Here is a 14,159-nt window from a genome sequence, read left to right as displayed (position 1 = left end):
GTGTCTGAGAAAACCTTATTTTTATGTATCTTTGTGAGGACAGTTTGACATTTTGCATTATATTTTTGTCGTGTCCTCACTTAGACTTAAACGAGAATTTCTTGTGCACATACCAGCATCTGTAAACTCACAGCCAGTCAGGCTATGGCTATATATGAATGTTCCATGTATAGTCAAGTACAGTAACTGTTTGGCAAACCTTTTCTTTATGAGACAACTATTTTCTTTCCATGTCAACGCTGTTATAGCTTAAAACTACAAAAGTGTTTTCCTTGTACGTCGTACAAATATCCCCACAATACAACCTGGCTGAAAGAAAGCCTGAATTCCTTTGTCTGCACACACGTGTCTTTCTGGTGGTGGTTGTTTTTTCTTCCTCATTCACACAGAAGTATCATGGGGACATGAAGATTAATGTCCCTGTCACAGGATGGTGCTGCGTACCCCCATCCCCCCCATCCCCCCCATCCCTGTTCTCTTGTACTTGTCCACACACTCTCGTGTGCATGCATACGTGAGGGCGGGAATAATGCATGGGAAGTGCTCTGTGTAATTGACTCTGGGTGGAGGAGGATTCTCTGACAGTCCGTGTGCCGTCTACTTTCAGGGCTCCTTCCCAGGGAACCTCCAGCTGGTTCTGGTTCTGAGGCCCACCACCCTCCTGCAGCGCACACTGTCCGACATCCTCTTCAAGTTCAACAAGGATGAGTTCAAGATGAAGGTGCCGGTGCGTGCAGTCACTCTCTCTCTCGCACTGTGTGTGTATATTACACGATGTTTAATATGGATGTCCAAGAAAATAACATCATTATACATTAAGGCATTGGTTCTCAAAGTGCGGCCAGGGGGCCAATGGCGGCCCGCAGAAACATTTCTGGCGGCCCGCAATGAATTACAGTTGCTAGTTTTAATCCAGGAGCTACTAAGCTTATTAAATGTTTATTGGACATTACTGGATACAGACCAGTAAGTGTAAACTGTACAACTGTATTTACTATGTCATCAAATTTTGGATGACATAGTGACACAGTATAGTATGACTTTTTTGTCAAATTTTGGCATTTAAATTGTTTCCCCAAAAACTGTAAAATATTGAACGACATAGTATAGTATGACGTTGTTGTCGGATTTTGGACCAAATTTTTTGGGGGAAAAAATTGTCAAATTTGGGACAGCATATATGTCATTTTTGTCACATTTTGGACCAAATTTTTTGGGGGAAAAATTTTTCAAATTTGGGATGACATTGTACAATGTTTTTGTCAAATTTTGGACCAAAAACTTTTCCCCCCAAAAAAAAGACAGTATAGTATGACGTTTTTGTCAAATTTTGGACCACATTTTTTTTTGAAAAAAATGGTCAGATTTGGGACAACATAGTATTGTACAACGTTTTTGTCAAATTTTGGACCAAAAACTTTTTCCCCAAAAATTTTAACATTTTTAACGACTTAGTATAGTATGACGTTTTTGTCAAATTCTGGACAAAATTTGTTTTTCAAAAAAATTGTCACATTTTGGACAACGTAGTATAGTATGTCGGTTTTGTCAAATTTTGGACGCCATAGTTATTACAAATGGGATTTCTTTCAGTTTTTTTCCTTTGGCGGCCCTCAGTCCAATGTTGGGTTCCTAAATTGGCCCTCAGGTATCACAACTTTGAGAACCCCTGCTTTAAGGAGACTGTCATGTAGTGCCACTGTGTGCCACACAACCTTCCTGATAAACAAAGGCCACCATAGTTTCACAATGTAGAGGGGAATGTGAGGACTGAGCTGAGAAGTACTTTGTTAGTTGCTCTCTGCAGTCTCACTACTGTGATTGATTCTTACACCCTGGACCTTTTAATATGGTGTTCGGTCATAAACACTATATTAGTGAAGTCTATATAATGTGTTTCTGACTCAGGTGATCATGCTGAGCTCTGTAACTGAGCTGCACACATACATCGACCGCTCTCAGCTGACTCATGAACTCGGAGGAACGCAGGAGTACTGTCATGAGAAGTGGATCTGTCATCGCACTGTATGTACATACGCTTGCGAAATGAGCCGAAAAACAAAAAACATTCATGCATTAAGAAAATTGCAAAAAAAAAAAGGGCCAGTTTAGAGCGAACAGTGGAAATGTTCCTTTAAAGGAGCTGTATGTGAGAAATGAATTTTATTCATGTGATGTGTCATTAGAGATTAAGGATGCATGTTGAATTGAAATACTAGTTTCACTGATAATGTTACAGCCAGTTTAGTCACAATTTAAAATAAAATGTACAGCATGCTTACTCTTTTTATGTTTACATTGGGAAAACTGGTATAATGTAGTTCTTTGTGAATCCATCTTTCATGGTTCATTAAACTTGGCAACCTCCAGTCTCTGGGAAGGAAAATAATGCTCTGCCATGTTTTTCACTCAGGCTGCAGTACCTTTACACACCTGCCACAAACTATTCATTAAATGTGAAATACTCCCATTATCAGCATCATTCTGCACTGGCCGATTCTAGGCACTAGAAATGCAGCATTTGCAGCATTTTCCCTGTTTTCATGACAGTCTCTGCTGTTTCGCACTCACTCAGGCTATTGAAGGCTTTGCGCTGATGGTGAAGAAAACTGCACAGACCCTGCAGTCATTTGGAACCGAGCTGGCTGAAACTGAACTCCCAAATGAGATCCAGGCCACAGCCGTGCTGCTCAGAACGCACACCAACAAGAAGGACAAAATGAAGGTAACGCCATTCATAACTATACTGTCTATTCAGTACATCTGATGTCTGTTTGGATTATTCATGTGGTTCCACTTGTCCCATAGGAGGATCTGGTGGTGGTTCTGGGTCATGGTAACAGCCTGCTAGAGAGCATCAATGAGCCTGTGACACAAAATCCTGACCACAACATGAACCAGGATGAACTGGAGAACCTGGCCACTGTACAAAGGTTAGGCTTCAAGAACTCAGACCATTCTCCCGAGGACGAATTAAATCTAAATATAAAGATTATTATTATGGAAAATAAAGGTGGAATTAATACAGTAGTAGTATGTTATTGTTATGTATATACTCTCCTGTGAAGTACACATTTGGCACAAAAAAGGCGTCTTTCTTATATTCTCGAATAGAAATAATAACAGAGCCCAGGCCCATGTTAAAGTGCAGGTTGAATGTCAAAGCAATTATTGCTTATAAGAACTAGTAACATAAATGATAACAACAATAATACAGTATGTTCCATCTTTGTGCCAGTTTGATTTAAAAAAAAGTGCACATATACACAGTGCAAATATAAAATAATCTTCACAACACTGAACATTTTTCACTCCGTAGAGACGATCGTCTTAGTCCTTTCAGCCCGTTGCTTAGGCAGACCAGTTTGTTCACATGGTCAGGGGACAAAGAAGCTTCTTTTGAATGATGTGACCTGAGAGTGAGAAGGGTTAAGTGGACCGTGCAAGCCAGGTGTTCAAATGGAAGTGGCTTTTGCGGCTGCAACCATGTTACGGGCACTGTCGGTGCCAAATTTGTTTGCAACATCCAGAAAATGGTTGGCACAAGCCTGGGCATAGTGTCGCTCCGATGTTTCACTCGCAGTTAGTGCAAACGACTGAGTCCGGTCTTTATCAATGAAATACGCTGACCTATTTCAGTGGTCTCCTTGTGAGAGCCATGTCCTTTGCATGCTCGAGCATGTTCCTCCACCGTGTCCTTCTCTCATCCTCATACAAACCATTGTGTGTTCTTGACACGATGGTTCCTCTTGAGGTTAGATTAGACAGACATGTCCAAAGTCCAGACCACGGGCTAAAAACAGTCCTTGGTGAGATTTTGTATGGCCCACTGCTGTTCTTTCACCATTTTAGGCTGTAGTCATATCCAAAACATTTCCTTTCCCATCACGACTGTGCTTTTCACTCTATTGATTCTCCCTCCACTGCGTTTTTGTGTTTTTTTTTTAAAAACAATCCATCTTCATGACTGTCTCTGCTCCTCTGTCAGACTGCTGTCTCAGCTCGATGAGACAGAAAGGGCTTTTGATGAATTCTGGCTGAGGCACAAGACCAAACTGGAGCAGTGTCTGCAACTGCGCCACTTTGAGCACGGCTACAGAGAGGTGAGCGGGGAGACTGTTGTGTCTGTGGTGAACATCTTCTGCACCAGACTTCAGTTCAACATGGTGTTTCTGCTGCAGGTGAGGACTCTGCTGGATCAGGTGTCTGAGACGCTGGCGACCTTATCTGAGGTTGGCGTCAGCCCAGCCCATGATGAACACATCTTCTGTGAACTCACCACCTATGAGGAGAGAGTCTGCGTAAGTTAAACCCCAAGTCCTCACAATCAGAGCTCTGTCTGTCATTGGTTCTCAAAGTGCGGCCCGGGGCCAATTGGACATTACTGGATACAGACCAATAAGTGTAAACTGTACAACTGTATTTACTATGTCATCAAATTTTGGATGACATAGTGACACAGTATAGTATGACTTTTTTGTCAAATTTTGGCATTTAAATTTTTTCCCCAAAAACTGTAAAATTTTGAACGACATAGTATAGTATGACGTTTTCGTCAAATTTTGGACCACATTTTTTTTTGAAAAAAATGGACAAATTTGGGACGACATGTAATTTTTGTCAAATTTTGGACCAAATTTTTTTTTTGAAAAAAATTGACAAATTTGGGACGGCATGTGTAATTTTTGTCAAATTTTGGACCAAATTTTTTTTTCAAATTTGACATAGTGACACAGTATAGTATGACTTTTTTGTCAAATTTTGGCATTTAAATTTTTTCCCCAAAAACTGTAAAATTTTGAACGACATAGTATAGTATGACGTTTTCGTCAAATTTTGGACCAAATTTTTTTTTGAAAAAAATGGACAAATTTGGGACGACATGTAATTTTTGTCAAATTTTGGACCAAATTTTTTTGGAAAAAAATTGACCAATTTTTTTTTTCAAATTTGGGACGACATAGTACAACGTACAACGTTTTTGTCAAATTTTGGACCAAAATTCGTTTTTCAAAAAAATTGTCACATTTTGGACAACGTAGTATAGTATGTCGGTTTTGTCAAATTTTGGACGCCATAGTTATTACAAATGGGATTTCTTTCAGTATTTTCCCTTTGGCCTTCGGCCCTCAGTCCAATGTTGGGTTCCTAAATTGGCCCTCAGGTATCACAACTTTGAGAACCCCTGGTCTATGTTAATGCTTGGTCAGATACTAGATACTTCAATCTTTTTTTCATCACCTTTTAACATAGAGTGAGATGCTGTATTTATGTTGCCTAAAGGCTCATTGTTTTGTATACGTTTGACTAGTTTTATTCAGCCTTAATGTGTTTTATGTGTTGAATGAATGTCTGCAATACATTAAATTGCATTGGATTGGCGTGTCCACCAAAATACTTCATACTTACAAATTGACAGCGTGGCCTTGTAGAATTTTATTAATTTAGGGTTTCACAAGATGACCAGAAGCATCATCATGATTTTTTAAAAAAAAGTTAAAAGTCAGAAAATTCAAGATTTGTTTTGCTCCTGCGCAAAAGTGGAACAAATCAGTTTAATTTAAAACAAATGATTGTTAAGGAAAAAAAAACGTTATACAATTTAAATATGAGGCAAAACATTTAACACTATATAATATGTTTTCTGATATTGACGACCAGACAGACGGATAAACAGACAGCACTAATAGATGATAACTTTCCTCAGGAGGTGCTGAGCAGAGCCTTGGCCTTGTCTCGTGAGGGTGAAGAACTCATCCAGAAGTCACATTACGCTGAAGATTCCATTCAGCCCAAATGCAGCGAGCTCAGAACAATCAGTGAGAATGTGAGCAGCAGCGTGAAGGCCAAGAAGGAACATCTCCTCAAAGTCATTGAGCTGCACCAGTGTTTGGAGAGGGTGAGAAATAAACACAAACACACACTCTGACTACTCTCTTTTGTTGTGCATGTTGTTCTTTTCTTCTGATTCTCCGTCTCCTTCTGTCCTCCTCAGGCGTCTAAATGGGTGGACGATGGTATTTACCTGCTGGCATCTCAGCCAGTCGACAAGTGTCAGTCACACGAGGGCGCCGAGTTAGCGCTGCAGGAGCTGGAGCACTATCTGGATCATTCGGGCCACAACCAGCTGCCAGACCTCAGCACCATCTGGAGAGAATACGACGCAGTGCTCAACCAGCAATTCAAGGTAGAAGCACAAGGGATGCATGTATTTTTAAAACATCCTAAGAGTTACTGACGGCTAATAATGAGACGACAGACTGTAAGCTAACGGAGGACTCCATGCTCTGGCTGTTTGTCCATTAGTGCCGTTGTAGAAACATGTTGGCCCAAGATGGCTGCCTACATAAAGCAAGGCAAGACTAAAGAATGTTATTATTAGACAAATGTCACACACAAAATCATGAATACGGTTGACCTCACAATGCACAATCATAGCAAAGAAAGAAATATTTCCACCACATGACCTCGTTTTGAGATTTTTCATTGAGTTTTAAGATGATTGATGGATGTGGGTTCTGTAGAGATTATATTATATTATATTATATTATATTATATTTTATTCGCAGCCGTCCTTTGGAGGAATACAAAGGACGGCTTTGACCTTGAGTGTCTTGAAAGGCGCCTTCAAATATAATGCATTCTTATTCTTATTCTTATTCTTCTTATTATTATTATTATTATTATTATTATTATTATTAAGAGTAAAAATGACTTCATCAAGCATCAAATATTAATTTGGAACATTGACGTTTTCCTGTGTGTCAGGACCAAGTGGAGCGGGTTTCCCAGAAGCAGGTGTCCATGCAGGAGATGTTTGACAAGAGGAGGGTCAGTCTGAAGAAGTTAGCTGCCAAACAAACCAGGCCGGTGCAGCCCGTGGCCCCCAGACCTGAGGCCTTCATCAAATCACCCCACAGCTCACCTGGTCAGTCTTTTTTTGATTTAAAACCAAACCTTTTTATTGCTTACTAAGCACTTAAAGGGACACTGTGTAGTATTTATGGGTTTATATAACCCAAAATCCACTTTTTTATACATATTATGTGCTCCTGCATTGTCTAGTCGCTGTATAATAGTTTTTGTTTAATTTCCGTAGTGTTTCAAAAAGTCATGTAAAATAACACGGTCGCGGGCCGCGGTTGCATAGCCACTGTTAGCAGCGAGACGCCATGTTTCTACCGGAGCCTGTAAGAACAAACGCGAGAGAACAAATCAAGCGTCGCTTTACTTGTAGCGGAAGTCCCGCCTCCACTCTCTCCGCTTCGTCTGCTACGGCCGCGGTAGCTCCGCCCTCTCCCTCACCTCACGAACCTCATCTGCTGACACGGACAAAGACGACGAGGACGACATTTGACCAGCTGAGGATACCGTAGCGCTCAGGGAAGGGAGGGGGTGAGCAGAGCATCAGGTCTTTGTTGTAAATTTCAGCCTCTCCTCTAGATGGCACTATAAACTACTTACTTCACCTTTAATGGTCTATATGGCAAACCTTTATTAGAGCTTTTTAAGTAAGACTTTAACTCCCTGCCAGAAGAAATAAAAATGAATTTTATTCCTTAAAATCAAAACTTAAAGGTGAAGTAAGTAGTTTATAGTGCCATCTAGAGGAGAGGCTGAAATGTACAACAAAGAACTGCTGCTCTGCTCACCCCCTCCCTTCCCTGAGCGCTACGGTATCCGCAGCTGGTCAAATGTCGTCCTCGTTGTCTTTCTCCGTGTCAGCAGATGAGGTTCGTGAGGCGAGGGAGAGGGCGAGCTACCGCGGCCGTAGCAGACGAAGTGGAGAGAGAGGAGGCGGGATTTCCGCTACAAGTAAAGCGACGCTTGATTTGTTCTCTCGCGTTTGTCCTTACAGGCTCCGGTAGAAACATGGCGTCTCGCTGCTAACAGTGGCTATGCAACCGCAGCCCGCGACCATGTTATTTAACATGACTTTTTGAAACACTACGAAAATGAAACAAAAACTATTATACAGCGACTAGACAATGCAGGAGCACATAATATGTATAAAATAGTGGATTTGGGGTTATATAAACCCAAATATAAAATCAAATAATAATAACCTATAAACACCCACTGTGTTTCCTCATCCACAGCTCACAGAGCAAAGCAGGAGAACGACTGCTCAGAGACAGACTGCGGGAACAACTGTGACAAAGTGAGTGTTGTGTTTTTGTATTTGTCTGCACACGTGTGCTTGGATGTTTATGTCTGTCCCTTATCACGGTGATTCCCAGGGAAATGACCAACTGCATAATGGACACAACATCAGCAGACAGGCCTCTCTGTCGGAGGAGGAGGAGAACTTGGCAGTGCTCAGGAGGTGAGGGCATCAGCCGTCTCTCATTCATCTTCATCAAATTACACAGATGGACTGTGTGGACACAGTTGTCATTACCTATAGTGCTGTGCATCCAAATGCTTTATTTCAGGGGTTCTCAAAGTTGTGATACCTGAGGGCCAATTTAGGAACCCAACATTGGACTGAGGGCCGCCAAAGGGAAAAAACTGAAAGAAATCCCATTTGTAATAACTATGGCGTCCAAAATTTGACAAAACCGACATACTTTACTACGTTGTCTAAAATGTGAATTTTTTTTTGACAAAAACGTCATACTATACTATGTCGTTAAAAATTGTAAAATTTTTGGGGAAAAAGGTTTTGGTCCAAAATTTGACAAAAACGTTGTACAATACTATGTCGTCCCACATTTGGAAAAAAAAAATCAAAAAAAAATTTGGTCCAAAATTTGACAAAAATTACATATGCCGTCCCAAATTTGGTCCAAAATTTGACAAAAACGTTGTACAATACTATGTGGTCCCAAATTTGACCATTTTTTTCAAAAAAAAATTGGTCCAAAATTTGACGAAAACGTCATACTATACTATGTCTTTCAAAATTGTACAATTTTTGGTGGAAAAAGTTTTTGGTCCAAAATTTGACGAAAACGTCATACTATACTATGTCTTTCAAAATTGTACAATTTTTGGTGGAAAAAGTTTTTGGTCCAAAATTTGACAAAAGCGTTGTACAACGTCATCCCAAATTTGACAATTTTTTTCAAAAAAATATTTGGTCCAAAATTTGACAAAAATTACATATATGCTGTCCCAAATTTGCCTTTTTTTCCCAAAAATTTGACCGTTTTTGGGGAAAAAATTTAAATGGCAAAATTTGACAAAAAAGTCATACTATACTGTGTCACTATGTCATCCAAAATTTGATGACATAGTAAATACAATTGTACAGTTTACACTTATTGGTCTATATCCAGTAATGTCCAATAAACATTTAATAAGCTTAGTAGCTCCTGGATTAAAACTATCAACTGTAATTCATTGCGGGCCGCCAGAAATGTTTCTGCGGGCCGCCATTGGCCCCCGGGCCGCACTTTGAGAACCAAATTCTTTATTTCATCTCTCTCCTCTCTCCCGTCCTCCTCCTGTCCTTCTGTCTGCAGGCATGTTATGAATGAGTTGCTGGAAACTGAGAGAGCTTACGTTGAGGAGCTACTCTGTGTGATGCAGGTGTGTAATCAACCTACAGGAGGATTCCTCATCATCATCATCATCATCATCATCATCGTCATCATTTCAACAGTTGTGTGTGTGTTACAGGGATATGCCTCTGAGATGGATAATCCAGCGATGACTCACCTCATCCCAACTGCTTTACAAAACAAGAAGGAGGTTCTGTTTGGCAACATGCCTGAAATTTACCACTTCCACAAGAGGTGAGTGATCGCCATCTAGCTGTCATAGACGATACCAGACATTCAAGTAGAACATTTTTCAGACACTTGTTTACTATTCCTTGCTTCCTCCGACAGCGGTTTGGGGTAAAAATACTGTATGTCTTCTATAGAGCTCCATGTTACGTGACTCAGTTTGTGGTGTAACCACATGGCACAAAAAACATCCTGCGAAATGGTGGCAGTGCCAGTTTCAACCCGTCACTGTCTACTGTGCACTTTAAATCCACCAAGATCGAGCAATCACAGAACCTAATAAAGTGAATACACGTGACTGACTGATGATGCCACTGTGAAACAATTAGCCATCGTCTGTCAGAGAATGCTCCAATTTTGGAACGTTCAAAACACATCTGAAAACCAGGTCATTTAACCACCATGTGTAATTGTTTTTTGCTTTTCCAGGACTTTTCTGAGGGAGCTGGAGCAGTACACCGACTTCCCAGAGCTGATCGGAAGGTGTTTTCTGGAGAGAGTGAGTGAAATATCACATTTTCCAACACATCGACAGGTGTAAATCCAGTTGTGCTCATGAGGTTTCTTACACACTGAAATATGTTTCCCCCCTGCCTTCTTTTCTCCCTCAGATGACAGATTTGCAGATCTATGAGAAGTACTGCCACAACAAGCCTCGCTCTGAAAGCCTGTGGAGGCAGTGCTCGGACTGTGCCTTCTTCCAGGTGACCACATTGTTCGACTTTGTGATTTTCACTAAAGGTTTTAAGTTCTGTGTTCCTGTATCATATAATCTTCTTCTGTGTGGTTGCGTCAGGAGTGTCAGAAGAAGTTGGAGCATAAACTGGGTTTAGATTCTTATCTACTGAAACCTGTTCAGAGGATCACCAAATATCAGCTGCTACTGAAGGTATGACACTGTCTGTTTCGATTATCAAACTGTGTTTTTTGGTCTTTACTATAGAGCTGTTTATTTATATACTGCTAACTACAGGAAATGCTGAAGTACAGCAAGGGCTGTGAGGGGGCGATTGACCTGCAGGAGGCGCTGACCTCCATTTTAGGCATCCTCAAGGCTGTCAATGATTCCATGCACCTCATCGCCATTACAGGATATGAGGTAACAGGATCACTTACAAAGCTGAGGCTTGATATTTGTACCTGGTAGAATATGAAAGACAATGTTTCCCTTTAAGAGTTTGTTGAACCTGCTTTGTGAAGCAGACCCTCATCCTAAGCCTGGATAAATGGGGTTACATCTGAAAAATCTTAATCTATAAATACTTATGGTATACTGTACATCATTGGTTCTCAAAGTGCGGCCCGGGGGCCAATGGCGGCCCGCAGAAACATTTCTGGCGGGCCACAATGAATTACAGTTGATAGTTTTAATCCAGGAGCTACTAAGCTTATTAAATGTTTTACTGCATTACTGGATACAGACCAATAAGTGTAAACTGTACAACTGTATTTACTATGTCATCAAATTTTGGATGACATAGTGACACAGTATAGTATGACTTGTTTGTCAAATTTTGGCATTTAAATTTTTTCCCCAAAAACTGTAAAATTTTGAACGACATAGTATAGTATGACGTTTTTGTCAAATTTTGGGCCAAATTTTTTTTGGAAAAAAATAGTCAAATTTGGGATCGAAAACTTTTTCCCCCAAAAATTGTAAAGTTTTGAAAGACAGAATAGTTTTTGTCAAATTTTGGACCAAATTTTTTTTTGAATTTTTTTTTCAAATTTGGGACGACGTTGTACAACGTTTTTGTCAAATTTTGGACCAAATTTGGGACGGCATATGTAATTTTTGTCAAATTTGGGACGACGTTGTACAACGTTTTTGTCAAATTTTGGACCAAATTTGGGACGGCATATGTAATTTTTGTCAAATTTTGGACCAAATTTTTTTTTGAATTTCTTTTTTCAAATTTGGGACGACATAGTATTGTACAACGTTTTTGTCAAATTTTGGACCAAATTTGGGACGGCATATGTAATTTTTGTCAAATTTTGGAACAATTTTTTTTTTCAAATTTGGGACGACATAGTATTGTACAACGTTTTTCTCAAATTTTGGACCAAAAACGTTTATCCCCAAAAATGTTAAAATTTTTAACGACATAGTATAGTATGACGTTTTTGTCAAATTTTGGACCAAAATTTGTTTTTCAAAAAAATGTTCACATTTTGGACAACGTAGTATAGTATGTCGGTTCTGTCAAATTTTGGACGCCATAGTTATTACAAATGGGATTTCTTTCAGTTTTTTCCCTTTGGCGGCCCTCAGTCCAATGTTGGGTTCCTAAATTGGCCCTCAGGTATCACAACTTTGAGAACCCCTGATGTACATAGATATCATTATGTTTGTTGAAAGATTAATCCTTAATTCTGTTTAATAGTATAGTTATTGGAATAAAATAATTGATGAATATATGCAGCAATGACGTCAGCCATAGTGCTGTACTGTACTGTATGTGGTCAATTATTACATCTTTGTCATCTGTTGTAGGGTAATCTGAGTGAGCTGGGAAAGCTCCTGATGCAAGGTTCATTCAGCGTGTGGACGGAGCACAAGAAAGGTCATGCCAAGGTCAAGGATCTGGCCCGTTTCAAGCCCATGCAGAGACACCTCTTCCTGCACGAGAAAGCCCTGCTCTTCTGCAAAAGGAGGGAGGAGAACGGGGAAGGCTACGAGAAAGCTCCCTCCTACAGCTTCAAACAGTCTCTGAATGTAAGGAGCATCACTGCAGCAGCAGCAGCGCTCTCACTGTTCTGTGGTGCTTCGCTGCTATTTTATTCACAAGTTGATTTTCTTTCTTTTTGACAGATGAGCGCGGTGGGCATCACTGAGAACGCAAAGGGAGACAACAAGAAGTTTGAAGTGTGGTGCAACTCAAGAGAAGAGGTTTATATTGTTCAGGTACATTGACAAATATTTACCCTCTGGACCGCTGGCTTATATTACTGTATGCTCCTGTTTTTAAAAAAAGACAAAAACACACATCAGCATTCTAAAGGTTTCAGTCACTTTATCAATATGTGTCACTTTTTCAAATCACCCAATCTTGGACTTTAATGTACATGATTTTATGTCACTTTTAATTTTCTACATTAAGTAATGAACTTTACTCAAGACTTCATTCTTGGTTCTATTCTGTTTCCACAGTATTAAGCCTCCTCATTTCACTGCATGCTTTACTCTGTATCTCTGTGTACTTGACAAAAAAAAAAATACCGTCAACAACGAAAGTCACCACAATTAAGTTAACCTATTAACATGTATTGTCGAAATAACAACAACAACAAAAATCATGCTGCTGTGCTATATTTTTGTTTTCCAAAACACATCAGTGAGCAGCACTGAATCTGATGCTGTGTTGTAAGGGAAACGATCCCTCATCTTTGTCCTGGAGCATAAATGTGGTGTTTAAACTGAGGTAGATGAAGGTGACAAACGAATGCTCAGTTCCAAAAGAGAAAAACGGCTAATATCATTTACCTGTTCTCTCTCAGGCTGCGACAACTGAAATCAAAAGCACATGGGTCAGCGAGATCAGGAAGGTTCTGACAACTCAGCTGGAAGCTTTCAGAGGTACAGTAATAGTTAACACTTAACCAATTAAAGTCATGGTAATATCAATATTAATATTTATCCAGAAACTAAAGCACTAATCCATCCGTGTTTCAGAAGCCAGCCAACAGAGGGCGCCAGACCAGGTTTTCCCATTCAATTTCACATCCAGTGGAACAGTGAATCTCAGGTGAGTCTGTGGTCCTGACTTATTCAGCAAACACTTACATTTGTTTTGAAACGACCTTTCCATTAACTGTAGGCATTTCTTACATTTCACTTTTGTTCACCCACAGCCCTTTCAAGACCGGACAGAGGAGCTTTAAGAGGGGAGAGGAGAAGAAAGTGGAGTCCTACAGCCCTGACATCAACTCCTCCTCCTCCGCCTCCTCCTCACCAAAGCCCCCAGGAAAAGGTAAGCAAGCAGAGCCGATCACTTATCTGTCAACAAATCTGACTGCAGTGTTTGTCATGATCACATTTTGCAAAGCACCCAGGGCTGTGTATTGATGAAACATTTTCCATATGGAATCAATATTGAGATATGGGTTTGGATAGTGATTCCACTACAATCCTTTTATTGATACCAGTTTTATTAAAACTGTTGTTACGTTAGTTTTTGTAAGCCTGGTTGTCTCCTTGAATTCAATATGAGAAACGTTCTGCGTTTATTCTGTACGCTTTATTAGGGCTGCTATGATTAATTGATAACTAAATTAATTTATTAATTAAATCTGAATATTGTCTGGTTTCTTTGTTCCATGAAACAAAAGAAATCATTACAACTGAATCATTTTAGATATTTGAGAACGTTTGTAGGTTTGGGAAACACTGGTCGACATTTTCCAGCATTTTATGGACCAAAC

The 14,159-nt window shown here is 39.9% G+C and overlaps 1 protein-coding gene across 1 annotated transcript in view; it reads left to right on the top strand.

Annotated features, from left to right (window-relative positions):
• The window catches only part of LOC310927583 (guanine nucleotide exchange factor DBS-like), a gene marked incomplete at its 5' end in the record, with an annotated part of 48,076 nt that overhangs the window by 27,336 nt on the left and 6,581 nt on the right, over window positions 1-14,159 (top strand). Inside the window, 22 exons of the mRNA XM_083889904.1 lie at window positions 608-727; window positions 1,909-2,025; window positions 2,576-2,725; window positions 2,809-2,933; window positions 3,989-4,103; window positions 4,182-4,301; window positions 5,708-5,899; window positions 5,996-6,187; window positions 6,769-6,928; window positions 8,100-8,161; window positions 8,241-8,326; window positions 9,468-9,534; window positions 9,625-9,740; window positions 10,164-10,233; window positions 10,346-10,438; window positions 10,531-10,623; window positions 10,708-10,833; window positions 12,232-12,453; window positions 12,550-12,642; window positions 13,236-13,314; window positions 13,411-13,483; window positions 13,590-13,708. Coding sequence (XP_083746030.1) covers window positions 608-727; window positions 1,909-2,025; window positions 2,576-2,725; window positions 2,809-2,933; window positions 3,989-4,103; window positions 4,182-4,301; window positions 5,708-5,899; window positions 5,996-6,187; window positions 6,769-6,928; window positions 8,100-8,161; window positions 8,241-8,326; window positions 9,468-9,534; window positions 9,625-9,740; window positions 10,164-10,233; window positions 10,346-10,438; window positions 10,531-10,623; window positions 10,708-10,833; window positions 12,232-12,453; window positions 12,550-12,642; window positions 13,236-13,314; window positions 13,411-13,483; window positions 13,590-13,708 — 2,590 coding nt within the window. The remainder of the gene's footprint in view (window positions 1-607; window positions 728-1,908; window positions 2,026-2,575; window positions 2,726-2,808; window positions 2,934-3,988; window positions 4,104-4,181; window positions 4,302-5,707; window positions 5,900-5,995; window positions 6,188-6,768; window positions 6,929-8,099; window positions 8,162-8,240; window positions 8,327-9,467; window positions 9,535-9,624; window positions 9,741-10,163; window positions 10,234-10,345; window positions 10,439-10,530; window positions 10,624-10,707; window positions 10,834-12,231; window positions 12,454-12,549; window positions 12,643-13,235; window positions 13,315-13,410; window positions 13,484-13,589; window positions 13,709-14,159) is intronic.

The sequence above is a fragment of the Microchirus variegatus genome (genome assembly GCF_963457635.1).
Source record: "Microchirus variegatus genome assembly, chromosome: 5".
NCBI lineage: Eukaryota > Metazoa > Chordata > Actinopteri > Pleuronectiformes > Soleidae > Microchirus > Microchirus variegatus.
This window is presented reverse-complemented; position numbering and strand designations above follow the sequence as displayed.